Here is a 23,951-nt window from a genome sequence, read left to right as displayed (position 1 = left end):
ATCACTGTGATATGCAGTCGTTATTACAAGCCTTATGTTATCTCTTTAGACTGGTTTAAGTATCACTTTTCTTTTTCAAGCTGGTATTCAGTAAGTGTTAAGTTACCACAGAGTCTTATTACCTGACATAAAATACAATTATATCATTTGATGACTTCAAACTGAAGAGCTTGAACAAAGATGTGACTTTTGTGTGAGAGGGAATGAATGATGGAGTTCATGCATGCAGTGTTTTATGTCAAAAATAGATGTTTTTATAAGCCTATCATGCATTTGAAACATTAGATCTACGTCACTTTTTTTTTTCTTCAAAAGAAGAACTGTACCAGCTTTGCTGATTTATGGAGTTCGCAGCTATATGCCAATTTCAGTTTACTAAAGGAAATATGTTCCTTAATACAAAATAATGTTAATACATTTAAATAGTTTCTGGTTAGATTATTACATTTTTTTAGATTTTGATGTGGAAATCTTTGCATCTTGTTGCATTATGAATAAATATTGCAAAAGTCACAATGTTTATTTCTACTGATAAATACATTTTTTATATAAATACATTTATTTTTGTTTTAGTACAAACATCAGTGGAAATAACACATTATGACCACAAGTCATCAAATATTTTTTATGCAAACTACCTGTTAATTTGCAAATGCACATGCATATTATATGCATTGTGATATAAAGTTGCTATTTGTTTTGTTTTATAACTTGAAAAAGAGGTTTAAAGGCTAACTTTGTACCCCAGGATGCTTGTGAATATTACGCAACACTCCTATATAACTATATGAAAGTTCCTTTACGTGTTTAACGTTTCAGCTTGGACTTCTATACACTGTTCCTTAATTAACATCTTGATTAGATCTGTGAATCAGGCGCTACGACATGCCTTTTAAAGTAGGACAATGGGTAAATACAGAAAGTTATGGAACTAAAGAGGGTGAAGACCCCAGAAATTGTCACTTAAGTTTCACTTGACCATGAAACATCACCTACTGCAGCTTGCAGTTTCATTTTACTAAAATTGTATTTTGCAATTGTATAGTTGAAAAAAAAAGCTAATTATATGTAGGCTATTTTAATACGCTTGTTTCATTTCTCAAGAATATGTGCCTTGCATTTATTAACTTTAAATTCATTTTTTCTTGTGTTATCCTTGTGTTCTCATATTGGATATGCTCATGCGCTGAACTTTGAATGACAAGTCAGAGTTGTCATTTTGTGGTCTTTTGACTGATTGGAGGAGGTTTCATTTGGAGGCCCGGGGGTGGGGGTGGGGGGTATTTATGAGAAGCTGATGAAAAAACGGTGAGAAAAAGTTTTAGTGCCCATAAAGATGGACGCTAAGTTGTGTCTATTACTCATCTTTAGTGCACATTTATTGACAGGTAAGATTTTATATATCTACCACTAGTTTTTTATTTCTCCTGTTGTATTTATGCTATTTACATTTTTCATTTTCACCCTGTTATTATTAGGTCTTTGTCTGTAACCTTGAACTTAGACAAGTAACCTTGTCTTTTTTTTTTTTTTTTTTTTTTTTTTTTTTTTTTCATTATGAAAAATCTAAAGATTATGTAAATGTTAAGATATTGCAGTGACTGAATGGAAATCTAGAGGACACTCACTGTATATTTAATTTAGAGATTTTTTCTGACCTCTTTTCCTAAGAGAAAAATCTAGTTACTCAAGTTTTCTTGTGTTTTGTCAAATATAGCATGTGTTTAATTCAGCCATTTTTTCTATGCCTCTGTTGAAGCAAACGCTGAGGTAGTTGAGGAAGACAGTGGAGAAGGACAGCCACCCGTATGCCCATGTAAGTGACCAATTCACAACATGTTGATTCTCATCTAACTAACCTTAGGTCAGTTTGTTGTGACATACATTAACCTGTCTGCAAACAATCAGGGTGATTTCCTTTAGTCTGACCTACTGTGCTACTATTGACTGCAGAAGATAGCAGCACTGAACCCTGGTACATGAACCTTGTGTATGTGTTGAGAGTATGAGAGTATTGAATCAGAAAATACCACTCTGTCAGCAAGTGGTCCAAAGGTCTCCAGTTCATCTGATTACTTAAAACTGACTCTGAAATACTGCAGAAATCATGATCAACTCTAAGCACGTGAAACCAGACAATTGTGAAACAATTACAACAACAATCGTAGTAACACTTAATTACAATTGTACAATTATTAAATGCTTGTTTTCTTTTCAAGTGTCTGCAAGGTTCAAGAACCTCAGAAAATATGTTTATCAGTATACAGCCGAGAGCAAAAATGGGGTGGCAGGTACAGCTAACCTCAGGAATGGGCCAAAGATCTCCTGTCAGGTACAAAAAAAATCCTTAAAACGGCATAGCCTCTTTTTATATAAGCACAAATACTGTTCAAAACTTTGGGGTCTGTAATGTTTTTAAAAGAAAAAAACATTCTTTAAACACTCTTGTGTTCTCAAATCTGCATTTATTTAATCAAAAACACAGTAAAACATAAATATTATAATTTTTTTTAAATTCAATTTAAAATAACTAGTTTCTATTTTAATATATTTTAAAAAGTATTTTATTCCTATGATGGCAAAGCTGAATTTCCATCAGCCATGACTCCAGTCATCAGTCTCACATGATTCTTCATAAATCATTCTAATATGCCGATTTGGTGCTCAAGAAACATTTCTTATTATTATCACTGTTGCAAAAATGTGTGCTGTTTAATATTATTATAACATTATACATTTCTTTACTGTCTTTTTTAAAAACTATTTAATGAGAATACTTAATTTTATAATAATACTCTGCCTGTATTTTCTCTCTCCACCATCAGGTTGAAATTGAGGTCCCACAGACCTGCAGCTTTGTCCTTCGCACAACAGAATGTGTCTTGAGCGAGGTGTCTGTCATCGATGCACAGGGTCAGCCTGTTTACAGGCAGGCTGCTGGAGCCGAGGCCTTCCAGCTCGCCATGGAGAAGTATGTGGAACAGCCCATAAAATCTGACATAATCCTCCCCTTAGAGGAAATACATCCTGTTCCTTCAGTAATGATGATGTATCTTGTATTTTGGTTATTGGGCATTTAGTTTATGAAACCCCCTTTCCAGGAACCCTTTGAATTTTGTGGTGGAGCAGGTAACCAGTGTTTCCATTTATCCAGAGAAGGATGAACCAGAAAACATTTTGAACATCAAAAGAGGGATCGTCTCTGCTCTTCTCATGCCAGTCCTGGAGGAAGAACACAATGAAAAAATGGTGAGATTAAAACTAAAATGTAAAGTGCACACAATGCAGTCTACATAATTAATGTTTCATTTGTTGTTTGTATAAATGATTTGTAAAACACATAATCTTATACTGCATGTGGAATAAGACCACTTGTTAGCATGGTCAGTGTCACAAATTTGCTTTCATGTTTGAGTAGTGAGCCAGAAAAAATGCTGGATCTTAAATATGTTATTCATTTGTAATCATAATTTTGTATATTTAAAAAAAAAATCCTAATACTTTGTTTATTTCAAGGTTCAAAACATGCTGATTTTCAAAGTGGTTTCAGACTTTGGATCCTACTCTATAGATTTAATATAGATTTTCCCTAACTACTTCTCTGTTCTTTAATTTTTAAGAGTACAATTCATGGTATATGCAAGACTGATGTCACAGTCAACTCACGGAAAGATATTGACACGGATGTCACTGTTGTCAGAGATCTGTCAGACTGCAGCCATTTCTCACCTCACAGTCTCCCCACCAGCCCCTTGTCCCTCTTGCCAGGCCTGGTAGGACAAGCATGCCCTATTTCTTTCAATAGTTATTCTTTCATGCCCGTTTCAGTCAAAAATGTCATTCAAACAACTTTTGAACAAATTTATCTTCGCAGAATGGACTTATTTCCAATCTAATCAGCAGTACACAGACTTGCAACTATCAGTTTGATAACAGGAGAAAGCACATGACTGAAGCTCAGTGTACAGAGAAGCATCTCCTCATCCCGTTCTCACATGAGTATGTAAACTCTGCCAAGAAATGCTTTGTTTCATAATGATGACATCACAATTGATGTCAAACCTGCCATAGCACATATGTGATGTACTATATATAGATAATATGGTAATATTATGCAGCAATCAATTTGATTTGAGAGTTAGGGGAAGAATTTCATTGAATACTTAATTCAATATCAATTAATTCAGGTGTGGAACAATTAAATGATGACAGAATGTCTACTTCTAAAATGTTCATGAAGCGTAAATGTTATTTTTTCTCCTATAGGGGGCAGTATGGTATCTCCTCAGAAGTAAAACAGAGTCTAACGCTACAGGATTCAGTGAAAATAAACAACCGATATTTCAACAAAGATGGTGGGTAGCAATAAGCTGTAAAAATCTAAAATACTTTGTATTTTACAATAATTATTCAGAGGTTTAGAGGTATGAAAATGTGAATAAGCAAACATCTTTGCTCTGTTCAGACACTCTTGAGAAGAAGCTCTTTTTAGAGGAGGTGGAGGACAAACTTCCTGTTCAGTCAAAGGATGATGTGCTTGCCACAATGAGAGAGCTAAATATGCTTAGCAGCTCAGGAAAGAGTCAACAGAGAGCCAGCCTCTTCCACAAGTTGGTGTCTGAAATCCGTGGCTTGAAAAATGACACACTGTCTGGAGCTGCTGATGAGATGATGAAGATCTCAGAGTGGCTTACGTGGCAGACGCTCTTTCAGTGTGGAACAGATGAATGTACCAGTGCCATCATGCAGATCCTCAGGACTTTTGATGAGTCAGCCAGAGAAGTGGATGCCATAGTTTTTGCTTTGAGTCTCTTACCCCAGGCCAGCCCTCAGAAGGTTAGAGATTTGCTAAGCATGGCCCAAAACAAGCCAAGCAAAGCCATCATGTATGCTCTTGCCAACACAGTTAAACAGTAAGTGCTAATTATATTTACTCAGTTAGCTTCTCAGTTAGGCTACTGTAGGTCATGTGATTTTCTGTTCAGATTATATTAATTGAAATTATAATGGATACATGTCAATATTTTGCACCAGACTTCCTCAAGACCAAGCAATGTCAACACCAGAAGTTAAGGAAGTAGCTGAATTCATGGAGTTCATGCTAGGTGATTGTTCTGGAGAAGAAGACAGTTCTTACCTTACATTAAAGGTATGTATGACATCTAAAGACTCTATCTATCTGATGAATATGTAATGAACTTTAATTTTTCGATATTAACCAAAGTATTTCTTGTATAGGTTATTGGTGTCATGGGAAAGTACATGGAGGGATTCCCATCTTTAAAGTCTTCTCTTCTAAAATGCATGGGCCAGACGTATGCTTCTCTGCCAGTACAAAAAGCAGCTATCCAGGCTTTCAGACTCATGGAAATGGAATCAGATGTAAATCAACTCTTGTTAAGATTTACAGTGTTTAAATTATCCTTATTCCAAACTAGAAGTTCTTAAAGATGTAACAGTCAGCCAGATAAATTAAATTTATTACTTGTAGCACTTGGACACTTTAATTAAATAAGAAAACCAGCCAGTATGATCTTGATTTCTTGCTAAAGTGCTTGATATTTTGATTTCTTGTTACTAGGTGAAAACTGCCTTGATACAACAGTATGAGAATTCAGAGGCACCTGCCCAAAAACGCATTTCAGCATATCTGATGCTCATGAGGAACCCAGAGGAGGCAAACAAGGTGCTGAGGACACTTAAGAGTGAGCAAAATGAGCAAGTTAAAAGCTTTGTCTCCTCCCATATCGCTAATATATTGGAATCAGAAGACCCAACCCTGAGCACGTATGTACATTAATATTTCAAATGCTGAATGTATCTATTATGAAGACCTTATAGTGTCAAATTATTTTTGTTGGAAACAGAAAATGTGCTGAGGATGTTGTACAATGGATGTTCAAAACTATTTTGGCAATGTTGTATGAAGATTAAAGATCTTGTCTCTAGAGGAGAAATTCTAACCTCAAACAAAATAAATAATTTTTATGTTGTCAAGGTAGCCTCAGTCTTCATACCTTTTATCAGATATAACTTTAGGAATGCATCAATATAAAAATGTATAACTATTTTCATTGTATTGTAGATAACTGACGAGTTGCCGATATTAAAATTCTGTATTATTTTGTCATAATAAATTAAAAATAAAACATTAAAAACTCAAATCAATTGTTTAAAAAGCTATAAGTGAATATAAGCATCATAACATTTTAATGTGCTGCATGAAAATTTGAAATTGCAATTTACAGTGTTAAGTTGGTATTGTTTTTAAATATAAATTTAAGTGACTATTAGATGATGACGTAATTTAAATGTAAAAATAAGCAGAATGATATTGGTCGATATCCATTATAGGTACTGATATATTGTGCATCCCTAATAAATGTATGTTTTGTTTATTTTTAGAACAAAAGACTACATTCTTAAAGCTGTATGGGGGGATGCAAGCTTTAACCCTACGGACTTCACAAAGTTCTCACGTAACTACAAAATTGACATCCCGCTGGTTGGCTCAGTTGAAAGCAACGTGATTTTTGACTCTGCCAATTACATGCCCAGAGAAGTCATGTTAGCCACCACACTTGACAATTTCAATGCAGAAATACTGGAGGTACTGTATGAGCTCATCATTAAAAGGCTCTATGTTCTATATGTTGTGTCCGTATTTTCCCTTTTTTGAATGCTCGTGATGACTTCTTTCTTAGATTGGTCTTGAAGGTGAAGGTTTTGAGCCGGCCATTGAAGTTCTCTTTGGGGAAAATGGTTTCTTCCCTGATACCATCTCGAAAGCCATGTACTGGGTCAACGAAAAGATTCCACATCCCGTTAAAAGGGTTTTGGATAAGTGGATTTCCCCATTAAGAGGTGAAAGGATGAAAAGACAGGTATGTAATAAAGAGTCTTTGAGTGTATAATGAAAATCCATCAAAATTAGCTTTAAAACATCTTCTCCCTTAGGCCCCCCAGGATATCATGAGGAGTGTTGAAGAATACCTCTCAGAGTTCAAAAAACGCCTTGAACAGATTAAAAATTATCCTAAAGGTTTGGCCTACCTGCGGTTTATGGGAACAGAACTGGGATACTTGAAGACTAATGAGCTCAATCTCATCGCTCACTACATTAGACTATACACAGAAACATTTAAGTCAATTTCTGTGAATGTAAGTGTTATTTGTAGATTTAGAAAATATGATATATTAACTGTACTACCCTGAAAATATAAGTCTTCTTCAATTAAATCTAACTGTTGTATGTATGTTTCTCTTTTTATTGCAGTTTATGGGAAAGCTGATATCTAGCTTAGAGAATGAGCTTTTTGTCCACTATATGTTCCTGGACAAAGCCTTTACACTACCTACGAGTGCTGGTTTTCCACTGAAGCTCTCCCTATCTGGAGTTGTGGCCCCTGGAGCCAAAGGAGGCCTGACCATTGACCGCATGATGGTAATGCTTCTGACCAGTGTGAATTTTGTGGTGTCATACTTAAGTAGCAGATTGTTGATGTTTTTCTGTGATTGTTTACAGCAACAGCTCTCATTCATGCCATCTGTGGGAATAGAATTTGTTACCCAAATGGGTGTTTATATCCCAGAATTTGTGGCAGCTGGGATTGAAACACACACAAACATGTACCATGAAAGCACTGTGAATGCCAAGGTCACCGTAAGTGACAGCCAGATCAAGCTCTCCTTCCCTGCACCACAGGGAAACATCCAGCTCTTTAGCATCAGGTAGGCCATCTGAACTCTCTGTATCCTACATTTATTGTTCCTTATATGATGCTCTCTTACCATGCATTCATACTTTGGCATATTTTGATATATTTAAGGGTCGCTTTATTTTGTACTACTGGTTGAGCAGTACATTATTTTGTTCAAAAACTAGAATGGAATAGATGTTTCTTCTCTCTCTTCCACTACAGCAACAAGTTGCTCTCAGTGACCTCCACTCAGACTAAGATTGTCCCCTCCATGGTAGAGGACAGGACTGACTCTACAGAGTGTAATCCCATCTTTCCTGGGATGAATTACTGCACTATTTTGCGCTATTCAAATGCTAGTTCCACCAGTAATGCCCCATACTATCCTCTCACAGGAGAGACAAGGTGAGAAACAGGTGGATGTAGAGTATGCAAACAACTTACTTCCAAGGTCTATGCACTTAAAAATAAATAATTTCTTTCCAGGCTTGCTCTGGAACTTCAACCTACAGGCGAAGTGCCTGAGTATACAGCAACCATTGCCTATGCATTGCTGAGGGAAGGAAAGGAGGGCCGCCATAAAGTCGACTCTGTGAAAATTGTTCTCAAGGCTGAAGGTATGTCCTCAAACAATTTTAATGATATTACTAATTTCTTATTTTATTTCTAACAGTGGCATTGAACATTTATGTTTTATGTCTTTGAGGTCATATACATAAACTATCTTTAAATGTTGTTAAAAGTTATTTTTAGGATTATTTTTTAAAGAAATTATGCTCTTTAAGCAATGATGCATTTAATTGATAAAAAGTGGCAGTAAAAATGTTTATAATCTTACAAAATATTTCTATATCAAATTAATGCTGTTCTTCTGAACTTTTTATTCCTTTAAAGAATCCTGAAAAATGTATCATGGTTTTAATAAAAATATTAAAACAAATTTTTTTTTTGTTTGTTTGTTTCTTGAGCACCAAATAATTGTAATAATATTTCGCAATATCACAGTTTTTACTGTATTTTTGATAAAATAAATGCAGCTTTGGTGAGCATAAGAATCTTCTTTCATAAACTTAAAAAAAATCTTACCAGCACCAACCTTTAACGGTTATATGTATATGTATTATATTATATGTATTAAAAATGTGCCATTTCTACCTTTTGAGAAAATGAAGTAAGGATAATGATTCATCTTGCGCTACACAGATTTTGTCCAATCAAATCCAACTGCAACCAATTAACAAGTAGCAAATCATTGTTCAAGGCTGTGATGTAAATAAAATGGGCTATTTAATGGAAAATATGTCAGCTCAGGAAATCATGCACTTTTAAACTTATTTATTTGGTCAAGATTGATTGCATTTCAGTGAATGGGAGTTATCTAATGTGTACGAATTTGAAATCCGTCTAAAAATATGTTCCTCTCATTTTAAGGTGCTGAGCCAACTGAAGCCACAGCAGTTGTGAAATACAACCGCAATAAGAACATTCTCACCACCGACCTTCAGATCCCTGATTATGACCTCGAAGCTGGGATCAAGTTGGCAGTTACAGATAGCAGTGCTAAAGGAAGGAAGATGCATGGCATTACAATTGATGTAGCTAATAAAGACATCCCACAGCTTTCCCTAGTTGGGCATGCCAGGTACAGTAAAATTGTTTTCAATATTCTAAAAAGTGAACACTCGATAGTGGGGAAAAAATATCCCCAATTGTAAGTCGCTTTGGATAAAAGCATCTGCCAAATGACTAAATGTAAATGTATATCTAGAAGACTTTTATTTTAAAGGGCACCTATTATGCCCCTTTTTACAAGATGTAATATTGGCCTTGGGTGTCCCCAAAATGTGTCAGTGAAGTTTCAGCCCAAAATACCCCACAGATCATTTATTATAACAACTGGAAAATGTCATTTTTGGGATGCGTCTAAAAAAGAGCTGATTTGGAGTGTATGGCTTTAAATACAAATGAGCTGCATATTCCCGTCCTGTCTCCAGAAGGGGGCGTTGCGTATACGTCTCTCTGCATTGCATATCTACAGCAATAAACAGCCGGTAGAAGCAACATAACTGGGAGTGAGAGAACTGGTGTTCAGCCATACATATGGGAAGTCAGATGCACTGAAAGTGGGACGAAACAGTGCAATGTTACAGAGCTCGCGCCGCGCTGATGATCAATTGACTGAGCCGTGCTAATCTCGCGCTACGAACGGCACAAACTAATTTCACAAGCGCGGCGCTGATCAGTTAAAAATGCTTAATGTACTCACACAAATACAGTCAAAACGCTAAGCACTATAACGACATGAAATTCACAAAGGAGTCTGGAGTGATACACGTATTTAGGTAGATTTTGAGGCCCATTACCTTGAAAAATGAAGGTAATTCACAGCGTCCTCAGCAGCTCAGATGTTGGGAGAAAATGAGGACTCTTATGTTCAGTCTTACATCCAAACACAGAGCATTGGGATTGCTTGCAAGACATAGTTGACATAGTTGACATAGTTGTGAGAATCAAAATGGCAGGCCTAGTGAGACTGACTTGGTTTAAAGGGGATTAAAAAATGAGAAGTGGGTGGATTTTTATTTTTATTATTGTAGGGTGGCTGTGTTCACACACTGCCAACACACATTTATGTCCAAACACCATGTAAAAGTAGATTTTGCATAATAGGTGCCCTTTAACATGACATACACTTATATGGGCAGTCTCAGTTTGATGTTAATCTAGATATTTATGCGTTTTTGAGCAGGTTAGAGTCTATGAGGGACGGTCTGATTGAGCTTAGGTTGGTAGTGCCAGCACTACAGATGGACACCTCTGCCACTGCCACCCTAAAGAATAACAACGGGCTCATCCTGCAGCTTGAAACAGTCTTTAACATGCCAGAGACTACATCTGTGCAGAAAGCCATCCTCAGATACGGTAATAATAATAATAATTTAACACATAGCACACATAGTTAATGAAGTAAATGTTCCTGGAATGAATTTGTCTTTGGGTTTTTAACTAGTTTATTTTTGACTCTGCAGATTGCAGATACAAGGTTGAACTTGAAATGAAGTCAGACATAAACTCTGAAGTTGATAAACTTTTCCCAAATATGGAGGAGTACCGTAGCCAGCTGCAGGCGAGTATTGATGATGTCCTTGATCAGAAAGTCACCAAGACAGACATGAAACTTCGTCACATTGTTTCAAAAGGGTTGGAGGTAAGTGCATCAAATCAAGCTTGAGATCTGTATAAATTACATGTCTTTTACAATTTTAATTTTAATTTTTAAATGGCTTTATTGAAAAGAAACATTTCGTAATCAGTCTTTTTGTCCCTAGGCAGTGAATATTTGGCTGGATAAAATAGCGGCAGGCAGTACATTTGTGAACGTACAGAGGAGCAAGAGAAGCACACCAGAGCTCACCTTGCCATCTTTGCCAGAAAAACTATATCTTAAATCGTGAGTATAACTTTTTGTTACTTTTTACATAAAAAAAATAATAAAAAAAATCATATAGGGGAGAGGCTTGGTGTCACATGAGGCCTATTTGTAGATGATTGGGGCATGTTGTCACAAAAGACAAATATTTATGCAATATAATGAAAATACAACGATGTGTTTCCAAACTTCTGACTCATCTTTATATACAGGCATGTTATATACATTGATATTGACTATAAACTTTGCTCTCTTTTTTGTGTTCAGTGATGCATTGATGAGATACCAGTTCAACAAAGGCAGAATCTTCATTTCACTTCCTCTTCTCTTGGGAGGAAAGTCATCTGCTGAACTCAACATCCCTCCCACCCTCACACTCCCACAGATTCAAATTCCCCTCATTGGCCTGGATATTCCTGAGAACAACTACAAGATTCCATCATTCACAGTTCCCCGAGCTTTGCACTTCTCCTTACCCATGTTAGGTGTAGCAGAATTGTCTGTCAAGATGAACAGCAACTTTTATGACTGGGAGGGCTCTATCTTAGGAGGAAACAACACTGTTGATGTTCCCAATTACATTGCTAAGTACAAAATGATGGCTAGCTGCCCTGTGACACCCCTGTCATACAACATTGAAGGTATTCAAGTTATCAAAAATCATTTTAACCTAATCTACAAAGTTGACTGTCATTATGGCATCTTCAATTTATTGGAATTTGTTTTACTTCACTTACATTTAAATATTGATTTTTTTCCCCCCTTCACATAGGTGTGGGCATGATCACTGGTACAGTCAATGAAACTCTGAAGTACCTTGTAAATGGATCTATCAGTCATTGTTTACTTGATGCCAGCCTGAGTGTCTTTGAAACTATGAGTATGGCTGATAAAATCAGTGGTAGGACCAACTACAGGATTGAAGCATCTAGTCCACTTGGTCTGCACACCTCTGTCTATTATTCGGCTCAGTCAGCTTCCATGAATGATGAGATTATTGGAGATGGAATCTTTGATGGATTTATCAGGATAGGCTCTCTCTATGCCAACTCCACCCTAAGCCAATCCTATATATACAATATGCTCAAAAGAGAAGGAAAAGGAGAGTCCACATTAAAGTTTGACTCCTCAATCATCCAGGGTCAGAATGTGATCAAAGGATCCTATGTCAATGGAGAGCTGTCGCTTTTGTCCAAAACAATTGCGCAAAATGATGTTCTGAAGCATGTAGCAGAGTTAAAGCACAAGAAAGGCCACCTGTCTGTGAAGTCGGATGGTAGTATGACTGGCCTTGGAAAAGCTCTGCGCTGTAAAGCTGAACTTGATGTCATGAGTGAAGAAGCCAGACTGAAAGTTGAAACTCAGGCGGATGATGCAACACATCGTGCATACTCCCTCCTTACTGGATTCCTCAACAGTAACAGCCTTGAAATGAACATAGAAGGTTTGCTGAATTTCGAAGATGGACGTGGGACACACAAAGGCACACTTACTTTTGGAGCAAATGGCTTGACCACCAGTTGCATGACAACCATTGAGGGAAGCACTTTGACTTTTGAGAATACCATCAATGCTGGTATCGATGGTGATGGAGCCTCTATGTCTCTTGTATCAAAAGGATCAGCACAGGATAACACAGTTGAGCTCAGTGCGGAGGGTAAGATTTCACCCAAAGAAGTGTATCTAACCAGTGTTTTTAAAGGAAATGCCTTTGATGGAACTGCAAGAAACACAATGAACTTTGGTATTAATAAGCAAGGACTGAGTCTGTCTAATACCTTGATGGGTACTTTACAGAAAATGCGATCAGAGTGCACACATACCCTGACTGTAACTTTATGGACCTTGGCTTTCCGCTCCAAAACTGACAATTTCATCTGCGATGGAGCATCCTACAACCACGACATTAAGGTTAATTTGAGGCCATTTGTCACATCGATAAGTGCAAATAATGAACTTGAGATATTTGATTTTGGACTGAGCGGAGATGGCCACCTTAAGATGGAGCCATTCAAGATGGATGTAGCTGGAAGCCTCAGTGGAAAGTATGGGGAACAGGATAACATTAAGAACAGCTGTCAGTTTACTTACGCAGATATGGCTGGCACCATCAAGTGCAATACAACAGCAAAAGTTTTTGATTCCCAGATAAGTAACAACTTTGACTTGGATTTTGCAGGACTGTCTTCTGTTATGAGCAGCAAGACACAAGTAAATTGCGAATTTTTACGTCTTGAAAATAACATTCGCACAATGGCCATGCCATTTAGCCTTACGGTCGATGCCATTTTGAACAGTGATGGCACTGTGAAGTTTTATGGAAAACACACTGGTCAGCTCTACAGTAAGTTCCTTTTGAAAGCTGAGCCATTGGCCATTGCTAAGTCCCATGAATACAGAGCTTCTGCTGTACACACATTGCCAAATGGAGAGTCTGCAGAAACGCACATTGAAAACAAGTTTGACAGCGTGCTGATACCTAATGAACAGTCTGTGTTGTGGAAGTTTAAGTCAAAGTTAAATAATCATGCCTACAACCAAGATGTCAATATTTACAACAAAGAAGATGAGATGGGGTTCCAGCTCTCTGGAGTGCTTCAAACTAATCTTTTGAACACGGAAACAAAGTCTAGTGATATTCCATTAGACAATCAAAAGTTTAGTGCTTCTGGGTTTGTCAAGTATGATAAGAACAGTGACTGTCACATTATTTATTTTCCATTCATTGAGAGCTTTCCTGCTGCCTTTGAAAGAATGAAAAATGCAATTCTGAATACATTTGAATCCCTCCAAAACTACCTCAACAGCTTAGATATCAATGGTTTGATAGGTCATTTTAGGAACAAGTTGGATGAACTCCCTCAAAAAGTGAATGACATCATAGTGGACATGGACCTAGAGAATAAAGTCAACATTGTCAAGGACCAGCTTATTTCCCTCATACATGACTACACTATATCAATAAATGGCCTTGATGCATATGCTGAGAAATTTAAGGACTCTTCAAAAAAGAATATTATTGATTTAGCAACAAGAATTAGGGATCTGATGATTCAAATCAAAGATGTCATTGAGAGTGGATCGTGGGCCAATTCTGTCTCTGGCATTTTGACACAAATTGGAGATGAATTTAAAGCTTTTGATGAGAAGTATGAAATAACCAAAACAATCATCAGAGGCATTGATGGTATTGAAGATATAATAAGACAGATTGATTTACAAAAGCTGCAGGAGAGCAGTGCTGCTTGGTTGAAACAACTGGATGAAAAATATGAAATTAAAACCAAACTTCAGGAAAAGCTGAGTGAACTGAGGAAGATTGTTGAGACATTTGACATCAAGATGTTACTTGAGGGTCTGAGAGACTATATAATCTCATTTGACTTGACTGAATATGTGGAAGAACTATCTGATCAAATTCCATATGAAGACATAGAGAGAGTGCTGGATACTGCAAAAGATGTCATTGTAAACTGGATAGAGGAGTATGAAATTCCAGAGAAAATCAACAGCGTGTACTTAAATGCACAAGAGCTTATTTTACGGTATGAAATCGAGAAGAAAATTGAAGTTTTTGTGGAGCAGGCCATTATATTAGTCAAGCAGTACAGAATCCAAGAGCTGGTACAGGCTGTAGTAGATACTTTAAAATCTATCCAGTTTGAGTACATCTCAGATAAGGTTATGGAGGTATTAGATAGCGTTGTTTCTCTGTTAAAGCTGATGGATTTCAAACAGATTTTAGATTATTTAAATGAGTACATTCTCATGATTATAAAGACCTTAAGAACTTTTGATTACAACACATTTGTTGATGAAGTAAATGAAAAACTTAAGGATGTAGTCAATTATATTAAAAAGCAGATAAATGAAGTTTATGAAATCCCACAAAAAATAGAGGCATCCAGAGAATTTATAAAAGAGATGCAGGTGACTGTTGTTGATTATTTGGAGAAACTAAAAAATACAAGGATAGCTGATGTTTGCAGAAATATTATAGATGTAATTGACACTACTGCATATAAAGACATAAAACTGAAGATCCAAGACATTATTGATGATGTGAGGCAGAGAATTAGTGACATGGACATCAGAGATGAAATCTCGGTTTACTTGGAAAGAGCGAGTGTTGCTTACGTCAATATGATCGAATACATTTCATCACAGTTCACAAAACTCATTGATGAAATTAAGAAGATTGTTGAAGATAAGGAGCTCCTCAATCAAATCAGTCAAGCTGTGGAGGGAGTTCTCAATGCTCTAAAGATAGCAGAATTTGATTTTCGCACCTTTGTTCTTCCATTCACGACTCTTGAGGTTCCTGCCTTTAAGATTAAAATGGCAAGGATTCACGATATTACAATTCCAGCAATGATAACAATACCGGAATTCACCATTCTGGACCTGTTCAGTCTTCCTTCCATTACAGTTGACTTTGATAAAATCAAGCAGAGCATAATTGACTTCATTGACAAAGTTCGGCGGATAGAAATGCCAGAAGTAGATCCTGACGCCATCTTCGGGGACTTACGAGCGCTTTACCTTTCCAACTTGCCTGATTTTACTTTCTCAGAGATCACTCTTTCAGAGATCAAATTCCCAGAGATCACTGTTCCAAAACTGAAACTGGAGAGTTTTGAGATCACCATGTTGTCCATCCCTGAAGTCAAAATCCCTGAAATTTCATTTGAACCATGTCTACCAGCTTTTGGCAAACTTTATGGAGAATTCAAAGTAGATTCTCCTCATTATACATTGATGACATCAGCAGCTCTTGAGAACACAACAAGAACACTGAAATCTCCACAGTTTAAAGCTACACTGAACTCAAAAGGAAAGTCAAAGGGAAACCTTGAATTCCTTGACTATAATCTGGATGCAATGCTTCAAATTGAAGCTCCAAAATTGAGAAAAATGGTTATTAGTGAGACCATAAAAGTCAGTCACATGGCCTTTGGAACTGACCATGAGGGTTCTGTCATCTTAAGTGGTACTTCAGCAGAAGCAACAGCCAAGACAGCTGCCAAATTCACCACTCATATATACACAGCTGATTTGATTAATAATGTAGGCATTGCTTTAAAGAATGGAATATCTGCAAATATGGACACAACGTACACCCATAATCTGAACATCCCCACCATAGATCTTTCCAGTCAGGCTATAATAACCAAAACATCGGAGGCTCGCTTTGAATCCGGGACAATTTCCTTAACAGTTGGAACAGTGGGAAGTGGAAAGTGGTCTCCATCAAGGACTGCCAAATCCATTGATGATTATTCTGATGAAATTACACACAAGAGCAATTTGGAGTTCACTGTCAATGCTGGAACAGCAAAGCTCAATTTTGATGGAGAAACAAACAGCAGAAACCTTAAGATGAAGCAGTCGGTTAATGCAGAGTCTGTCATTCTGAGCCACATCACCGTTGATGCCAGGGCTGAGACTGAGGCGCCCTTCATCAAGGGCAGTATTTTGACGCTTAAAGGGAAGGCTCAAATGGAGGATGTCCGAATGGAAATAGGAATTTCACATAAGGCTGAGCTCATTGGAAAAGTGAGTGGAAGTATATCCAATGCATGTGAGTTCTTGGCTCAACCATTTGAGGTCACACTTGATTGCAGAAATAAAGGGAACTCTAAAATTCTCTTGCCCTTGAAGCTGACTGGAAAAATTGATCTCCAAGATGACTTTGGATTTACTTTGAACTCCAATAAGCAAAATGCTTTTTGGGTAGGTCTGGCTCGCTTCAATCAGTATAAATATAAACACAACTTTACTTTGGATAACAGTGAAAATGAAGCTGGAATCTATGCTTTTGTTGATGGTGAAGCCAATCTTGACTTCTTGACTGTTCCACTCAGTATCCCAGAAATGATGATCCCATACCTGGGTATGAAAACACCAAAAATCGAAGAGTTTTCTCTTTGGGAAGATTATGGTCTGAAACATCTTCTGACCACTCCTCAACAATCATTTGACATTGATTTCAAGTTCTTGTATCAGAAAAACCCAGACAAACACACATTTGATCTAAACCTTGAGCCAATCTATGAAACCTTCATTGAAAATGCCAAGATCTTGAGTCTGCATTTTGAACTCGGACGAGACCATATTTTGGATGCCCTCACCAATTCCTACAATGAAGCCAGAATTCAGAATGAAAAGTACAAAATTGACACATCAAATCAGCCACCAAGATATTTCACTGTTCCTGGATACACAATACCTATACTAAACATTGAGGTTTCAGCCTTCCGAGCCGAATTGCCCGCATTCAGTTATTTCATACCCAAGGAGGTAAGCACACCAAGCTTTAAAGTTCCTTTTATGGGGTTTTCAGTGCCATCGTACACCCTTGTGCTTCCATCTTTGGAGCTACCAGTCTTGCATGTCCCTGAGACCCTTCGAACTTTGGCCCTACCCACATTTACAATACCAGAAATTCAGAATAACATTATGATACCTGCATTTGGAAATATGACGTACGAGCTCTCAGTCAAATCCTCCGTAATAACTCTGAATGCCAATGGCGGCCTGTATAATCAGTCTGATGTTGTGATCAAGTTTGATGTCTCGTCAACATCCGTGTTTGATGTCCTCAAAGGTAAATTTGATGGCAGTACCACCATCAATAAAAGGAGAGGTTTGAAGATGGCCACAAGTCTGTCCTTTGTACATATGAATGCTGAATGTAGTCATGAAAGCACTGTGAACCTCAACAAGAGGAATATGGAGGCTTCCTTAACAAACCTGGCCAAAGTTAAGCTCCCAGTTTTTAAGATGGACCTAAATCAAGTGCTCCGAGGTAATACTAAGTCTAAACCTAATATAGCCTCTAAAATCAGCGTTAGCTACACTTGTAATTTTCCCATAATTGAGATGCAAGGCACTGGAAGCATTGATCACAATTTTGCTCTCGAGGCACTGCCATCTTACTTCTCTTTGGAGAGCACTTGGAAAGGAACAACAGATACAACCATCATGGAAAGTGCGAATCTTGCTGGATCTTTGGACAATGAAGCAACTATTTATTTGAACGCCAATGGTCTTCGTTCCACACTGAAAACTGATCTTACCTCTAAGGTCTATCACAAAAATGTTGGTTCCTTGAATATGGACGCCACTAAGAAACTCGCTCTCGAAGCTTCTCTGCGGCGTGTTTATGCTACAATGACATACACAAGCACCAATGCAGCTAGTATTGCATCATTTTCAACAAATGGAATGCAAAATATAAGGGCGACGCTTGAGTTTGTTCCACTGACAACTTTGTCAGCTAATCTTGATATTGACATATCACAACCGAGTAACCTCGGCCATGCTGGCATAGTGCAGAACGCAGATCTTTCCATCACTTCAGACAAGCAAAAATTACTTTGGAGTGGCAAGGAACAACTAGCAACATTGATCCATTCCTATGATCTGACACTATCAAACGATCAGTCTGAAATCCGCATAGAAATGTCTGAATCCATTGAGGGTAATGTTGCATTCCTGAAGACTGTCAAATTACCAGTTTATCATAAGAGTCTATGGGACATATTTAAATTTGGTGAGGTGACCAGTACTGACCAATTGCAGTTCCTCAATGCTTCGACTGTTGTGATATACACCAAGAGCATGGAGGGAACACTATTTGAACTACCTACAAATTTTTTGGAAAATGGAGTCACGTTTAATATCCCACAAATAACAGTCGGAGTTCCTAATTGGTTTAAAGAACTTCTGAAAATGATTAGGGAAGTGGATATGCGATTTGAAGAGCCTGACCTGCAAGATTATATTTCAATACCACCATTAATAACTGTTCCAGATTTTACCGTACCTTTGACTACTCTCCATGTGCCATCCTTTGTCATTGATTTGACAAATCTACAAATCCCCAATGATATCAGTACACCTACCTTTGATATTACTTTGCCTGGTTTACCAAAAGTGGAAATCCCTAGCATTACTATAAAAACTAAATATCTGAAAGACAAAATGGCTCATTTGTTTGTCAGTTTTCCACAGTATGAAATCACCATCTCACCATTAACCCTTCCCAAAGCATTTGATATTGGCGACTACCCAATTAGTCTGGATGACATCACAAAAACTCTATATCATTTTGAATTGCCAGATATTGTCATGCCAGAACAAAAAATCGAAGTCCCAGAGATATCACTCCATCTGCCAGCTGGTGTGTTTATACCAACCTTTGGTTCACTGTCGGCCACTGTCAAAGTGTTTTCTCCAATTTATAACAATACATGGACTGGAAATATAGAAAACACTGAGTCAGGAATTGTTTGCACATTGAAGTCCACCTGCACTTCCACCATGGTTTTCCTGGAGTATAGCTTGGATGGTAAGCTTAAAAGGCTTTTACACATTCATATGAGTATATAATAGCACAAACATAATATTATATCATTCTAAAAAAACAACAAAAAAAACACACACACACACACACATACATATATATATGTATGTATACATGAGTATATATATTTATCTGTCAAGCATTGTGCAGTGTTTGTCAATGAATATTATTAATTAATATTAATATTCTAGCTATTCCATTTCACATTCCATTTTTAGCGATTGCCACCACCCTTCTTGAGAATGGAGCTGTGGGTATAGATGGAAAAAGTACCTTTACCCATCAGGATGTGAATATAATCTGGAAGCATGATCTTCGTCAGAATCTAAGGTAAAAACGACATATCAATTTCTCAAACCTACACATTTATACAGTCTCCTGTCATAGATTCCTAATAATGTTTGATGTTTCTTCAGAATGAGACGGGATGAGTCTTCAGGTTCCAGGTAATCTCTTGAATTTCTGTTTTACATCGGCCTTGTTTTACTTTACGTATACCAAAACAGCAATGTGTTTTTACTCCACAGTCCCTCACGACATACGCTGGGCATTGACGTAATAAGCCAGACCTTTGCTGACTTGAGCTTTCGTTATGCATCACATAACAATGGAATCACATCCTCGATATCCTCACCAGCAGCCGGCTTCATCGGCTTCCAGTTCACTAGAAGGTCACCATCTCAATTTTATGCGAAACTGTTCAGCAGATATTTGGTAAGAGAGTGATAATCTGTAGTCAGCAATTTGTACAGTTTATTGAAATATTCTAACAAAATGTCTGTATTGTTTATCCAGTCAGCTCCTGACAAGGACACAGACCTGATGAGTTTCAAGGTGACTTTGAAGAACTCTGAAAAGCTGAATATTCAGGTTGGCTATCATATAAATGGACTGTCAGACATGATAAATGGCCTTAAAGACAGACTTCCGTCCATCATAGCATCTCTTCACAAGTTTATCAACCAGTACCACATCAGTTACCTTGGCATAGACCTGAACCGTGCTGCCCTAAAACTGAAGAACGCACTCTCCAATGGCATTGACAGAGCTTACCAGGAGATCCCACGCATGTTTGATGCTCTGCAGAACTCAATTGAGCAGCTCAGACAACAGGGTAAAAAGACGTGGAGGAGAACGCTGGAGAACTTACCCCAAATTGATCTCCAAGAGTTGAGCAGAAGGTTCTCCATCAGCGCTAATGAATTCCTTCAGAAGTATGAGTCAAACATGCGGGTTCTGTTGGATGCTGCCATGAAGTTCTTGAGGGACACCAAATTCCACTTGCCATGTCTGGAGGAGAAGCTTACCGGGCAGGAGTTATACAATAGGATCAGGCAGTCCATTTCCAAAGTGATTGATAGAGCTACTACAAGGTTTTTTAGTCTCATGGAAGCCATTGCTGACACTGTTTCAGGTCACATCAACAAAGTAGAATTTACTGTTCCTGGTACCACTAAGGTTATTAGTGGGAAGAACATTTTGAAGGATCTGAGGGCTTCCATGAAATCAGCAAAGAATCAGATTATGCAAGCGATAGAGGGATGGGAAAACCTCAAAGTGGAGAAAGTGTTCCAGGACCTGTTAAACACTGTAAAGGTTTACATCCAGAAGGCAGAGGAGTTCCTGAACTCTCTCAAGAGTGAAAAACTGGAAGAAATTTCCTCTCACATCAATGGGATTTACAAAGAGGCAGGGAACTTACAAGTTACGCAGAAGATTCGTGAATGGATGAGGGAGGCTAAAAAAGGTTTGGCCGAGCTCAAAGACTTCAGCAAAAATAAAATCCAGGAGCTGTATAATGAAATATCAAAGGAGAAGCTCATCTCGAATCTAAATGATCTTCTCATGCTGGTCGATTCTTATATCAGTAGTCTTTTTAAGAGCTACATTGCATTAATGAAATCATTGCCTTCATATACAGAGCCATATGTACGGATTTCAAACAAAAAGACGGATGTGGATATTCCTCTTCCTTTCTATTGGAAATCTTTTAGTGAATGGCCCAGCATGGCATAAACCTTTTATCTAAAAATTCAGCTTTAGAAACAGTTTTTTGTCTACTGTTTTCTTCTTTCCATTATTGTTTCCCTGAACAGTGTTTTTTGACTTTTGTGTGTCATTTTAGTATTTAATTTAATTGTAGTAAATTAAAGTATAATTAATATACTTTTGTAATGAATGTCTGTCTTGGTGAACAGTTTTGAGAATATAATTAAGCTTATATGATTTTGGAAAATATTGTATTTAAAGAAATGTATAAATAAAAAGCTGCAAGACATAACATAGATTGAGTAAAAGCCATATGCAGTGTGCAAAGATTATCACAAAAACAAGTGTTTACGTTATCAGAGGACTTTGGAGTGCTTGTGTATGCTTTTTTAGTGAAGTGTTGAAATAATAACATTCCTCAGGTCATCAGATTGTGGTTTGCTGGTGCTGCAACAGATACTGGATGACAAATTCTTAGAAATGTCCTTTACAGTTCTCCAACATTGTTAATATTACACCATTGGATTTGTGATAGTATTTACAGCTTTTAGCCAAAAGAGGGCGATGTCTTCATGACAACAAACGACCACACAGCTGTGGATTTCACTTCTCACACCTTGTAAGATAATAAATGGTTAACCACTCATGCTATTTCACTCCACTCAGTGCATGGTCACACCAGTCTAATATAGTAGGTTACATTCCCACCATATACTGCCCCTGGTTACCTGGTGGGGAACAGTTCCCTCCTGCCGTTATTTCATATAACCTCATCAAAAGAGTCCCAAAACAAATGTTGCTAAGCAGAGAGACTGCCACCTGTTTGGAATCTGGGTCTGTGCTGTGTCTAAGTGCGTGCTGCTTTTCCCACAGCAGTCTTTTCAGACGAGGTCAGAGGTCATCCGCACCAGAGTGGGGGGTGTGAAGGATAGGATATAGGCCTAATTTTCTTTTTTTGTACCTGGATGCAGTACATCATTTTTTTCTTCCAAATTGACAGGCACAAATCCTTAGGCTCGCTTAAAACTAAGCATAGCCTGAGTGTGTGGTGACGTTTAGACCCAAAGAATGTCTTCTCGCTCATCTTGCATAAACACCTGTGTTGTTTCCTAGGAACTTCCTGTCAATATTTTGTCAACAGCTTTGCATTATGGCACTAGATGATGTGTTCCTGCTCAAGAAACTTTCAAATTTTAATTTATCCATCTAAATATCATGCAACAGATGGATAACATATCTGCTTTTGATAGCTGATCCTTTTCACCACCATTAATATTAAAAACCTGAAGTTTGATGACAAGGTACATGTGCATGTGCATGGTGCATCGATAGATTGCATTTCCATATCCAGTTCTTCAGGATGTGATTATTTTTGTCTTGCCAAAAGTACTATCAACATTTGTGCATCTGCTCCTGGAATAAAGGGAATTAAAGCAGTAGCCTGCTACCATATTCATGATGAAGTGCTTTCTTAGGAAAGACGTTTTCCATTTCTCTTGGCTTTCGTTCATTCACTTGTCAGAGGTTTAATGTAACACTCCGAAGAGTATGCCAGTTATTATTTAGCCATGGATACTTGGCAAAACAACTTTAGTTGATGTTTCACAAGTAACTGAGTAGCACAGAGTAGCTGTCTGCCGTTTTCCGAAGGATTTCCAAATGGAAGCGGTGAATAAATTGGTTGCCATCCATTTTTTTCCCCTCACCACTGGGTTTCCCAATCCCAAGATTCATATATAATATTTCTGCCTACAATTTGGAAGAAGTATAAAAAAAATACACCGAAACATTGGATGACGCTGTGAATGAAAGGACATTTGTTGTTAGTTTTATTCAAGGTCGCCTGTTATTGTGGACCCACAGCATGTGAAGATGAACTTCAGGATATGGAAAATCAGCCTCCCAGTTGTGACCCCCAACATTTTTGTAGTGTGTGATCACCCAGACATAACATATTGCTTTTTCCTAACAGACAGTGGTCATACATTGGGTTGGTTAAAAGTTCAGTGAAGATTCATTCTTTTTAAAGTGGGCATGAATTTTACCTTTAGATAAATCACATTTAAGCAAGAATGAACTTGAATGATCACAAGATTGTTAAAGACACTGGTCTAAAATCAATAGCCACCTGCTATTTTTTTTTTTTTTTTTTTTTTTTTTTTTTTTACTGGTGATTAATTCCTAAAGATGATTTATTTTATTGCAACAATACAAAACATAAATTTCCCATAATTTAAAAATAAATAAATACATTTACTAGAGAAGTAAAATTGTGTATGAGAATGTATCTTGAATTAAATTACTTATTTTTATTATTGGCAGATATATATTTTTTTTTTTAAACATACTCTAAATCTAAAAAAAAACTAAAACAAATGTTGTTTGGCAATGATAAATAAATAAATAAATTATCTTAAGTTTTAATATAATCCTTAATATCCAATTAAATTTTCGATGTTTACAT

The 23,951-nt window shown here is 37.2% G+C and overlaps 1 protein-coding gene across 1 annotated transcript; it reads left to right on the top strand.

Annotated features, from left to right (window-relative positions):
* The first annotated feature begins 1,331 nt into the window (after positions 1-1,331).
* LOC306886590 (apolipoprotein B-100-like) lies at positions 1,332-22,122 on the top strand. The gene is made up of 29 exons (XM_079443832.1): positions 1,332-1,388; positions 1,760-1,816; positions 2,220-2,332; positions 2,826-2,971; positions 3,102-3,249; positions 3,621-3,773; positions 3,875-3,999; positions 4,267-4,355; positions 4,466-4,913; positions 5,035-5,149; positions 5,239-5,382; positions 5,582-5,787; positions 6,406-6,610; positions 6,705-6,884; positions 6,958-7,161; positions 7,277-7,444; positions 7,526-7,731; positions 7,923-8,105; positions 8,187-8,317; positions 9,132-9,342; positions 10,450-10,622; positions 10,730-10,908; positions 11,030-11,151; positions 11,398-11,771; positions 11,903-19,483; positions 19,717-19,828; positions 19,915-19,944; positions 20,026-20,212; positions 20,294-22,122. The coding sequence occupies exons 1-29, from the start codon at positions 1,337-1,339 to the stop codon at positions 21,512-21,514; spliced, it is 13,263 nt and encodes a 4,420-aa protein (XP_079299958.1). The 5' UTR covers positions 1,332-1,336; the 3' UTR covers positions 21,515-22,122.
* The last annotated feature ends 1,829 nt before the right edge of the window (positions 22,123-23,951 follow it).

This window comes from Barbus barbus (genome assembly GCF_936440315.1).
Source record: "Barbus barbus genome assembly, chromosome: 20".
NCBI lineage: Eukaryota > Metazoa > Chordata > Actinopteri > Cypriniformes > Cyprinidae > Barbus > Barbus barbus.
Note: the sequence above shows the minus strand (reverse complement) of the source record. Positions and strands in the feature narration are given on the sequence as shown.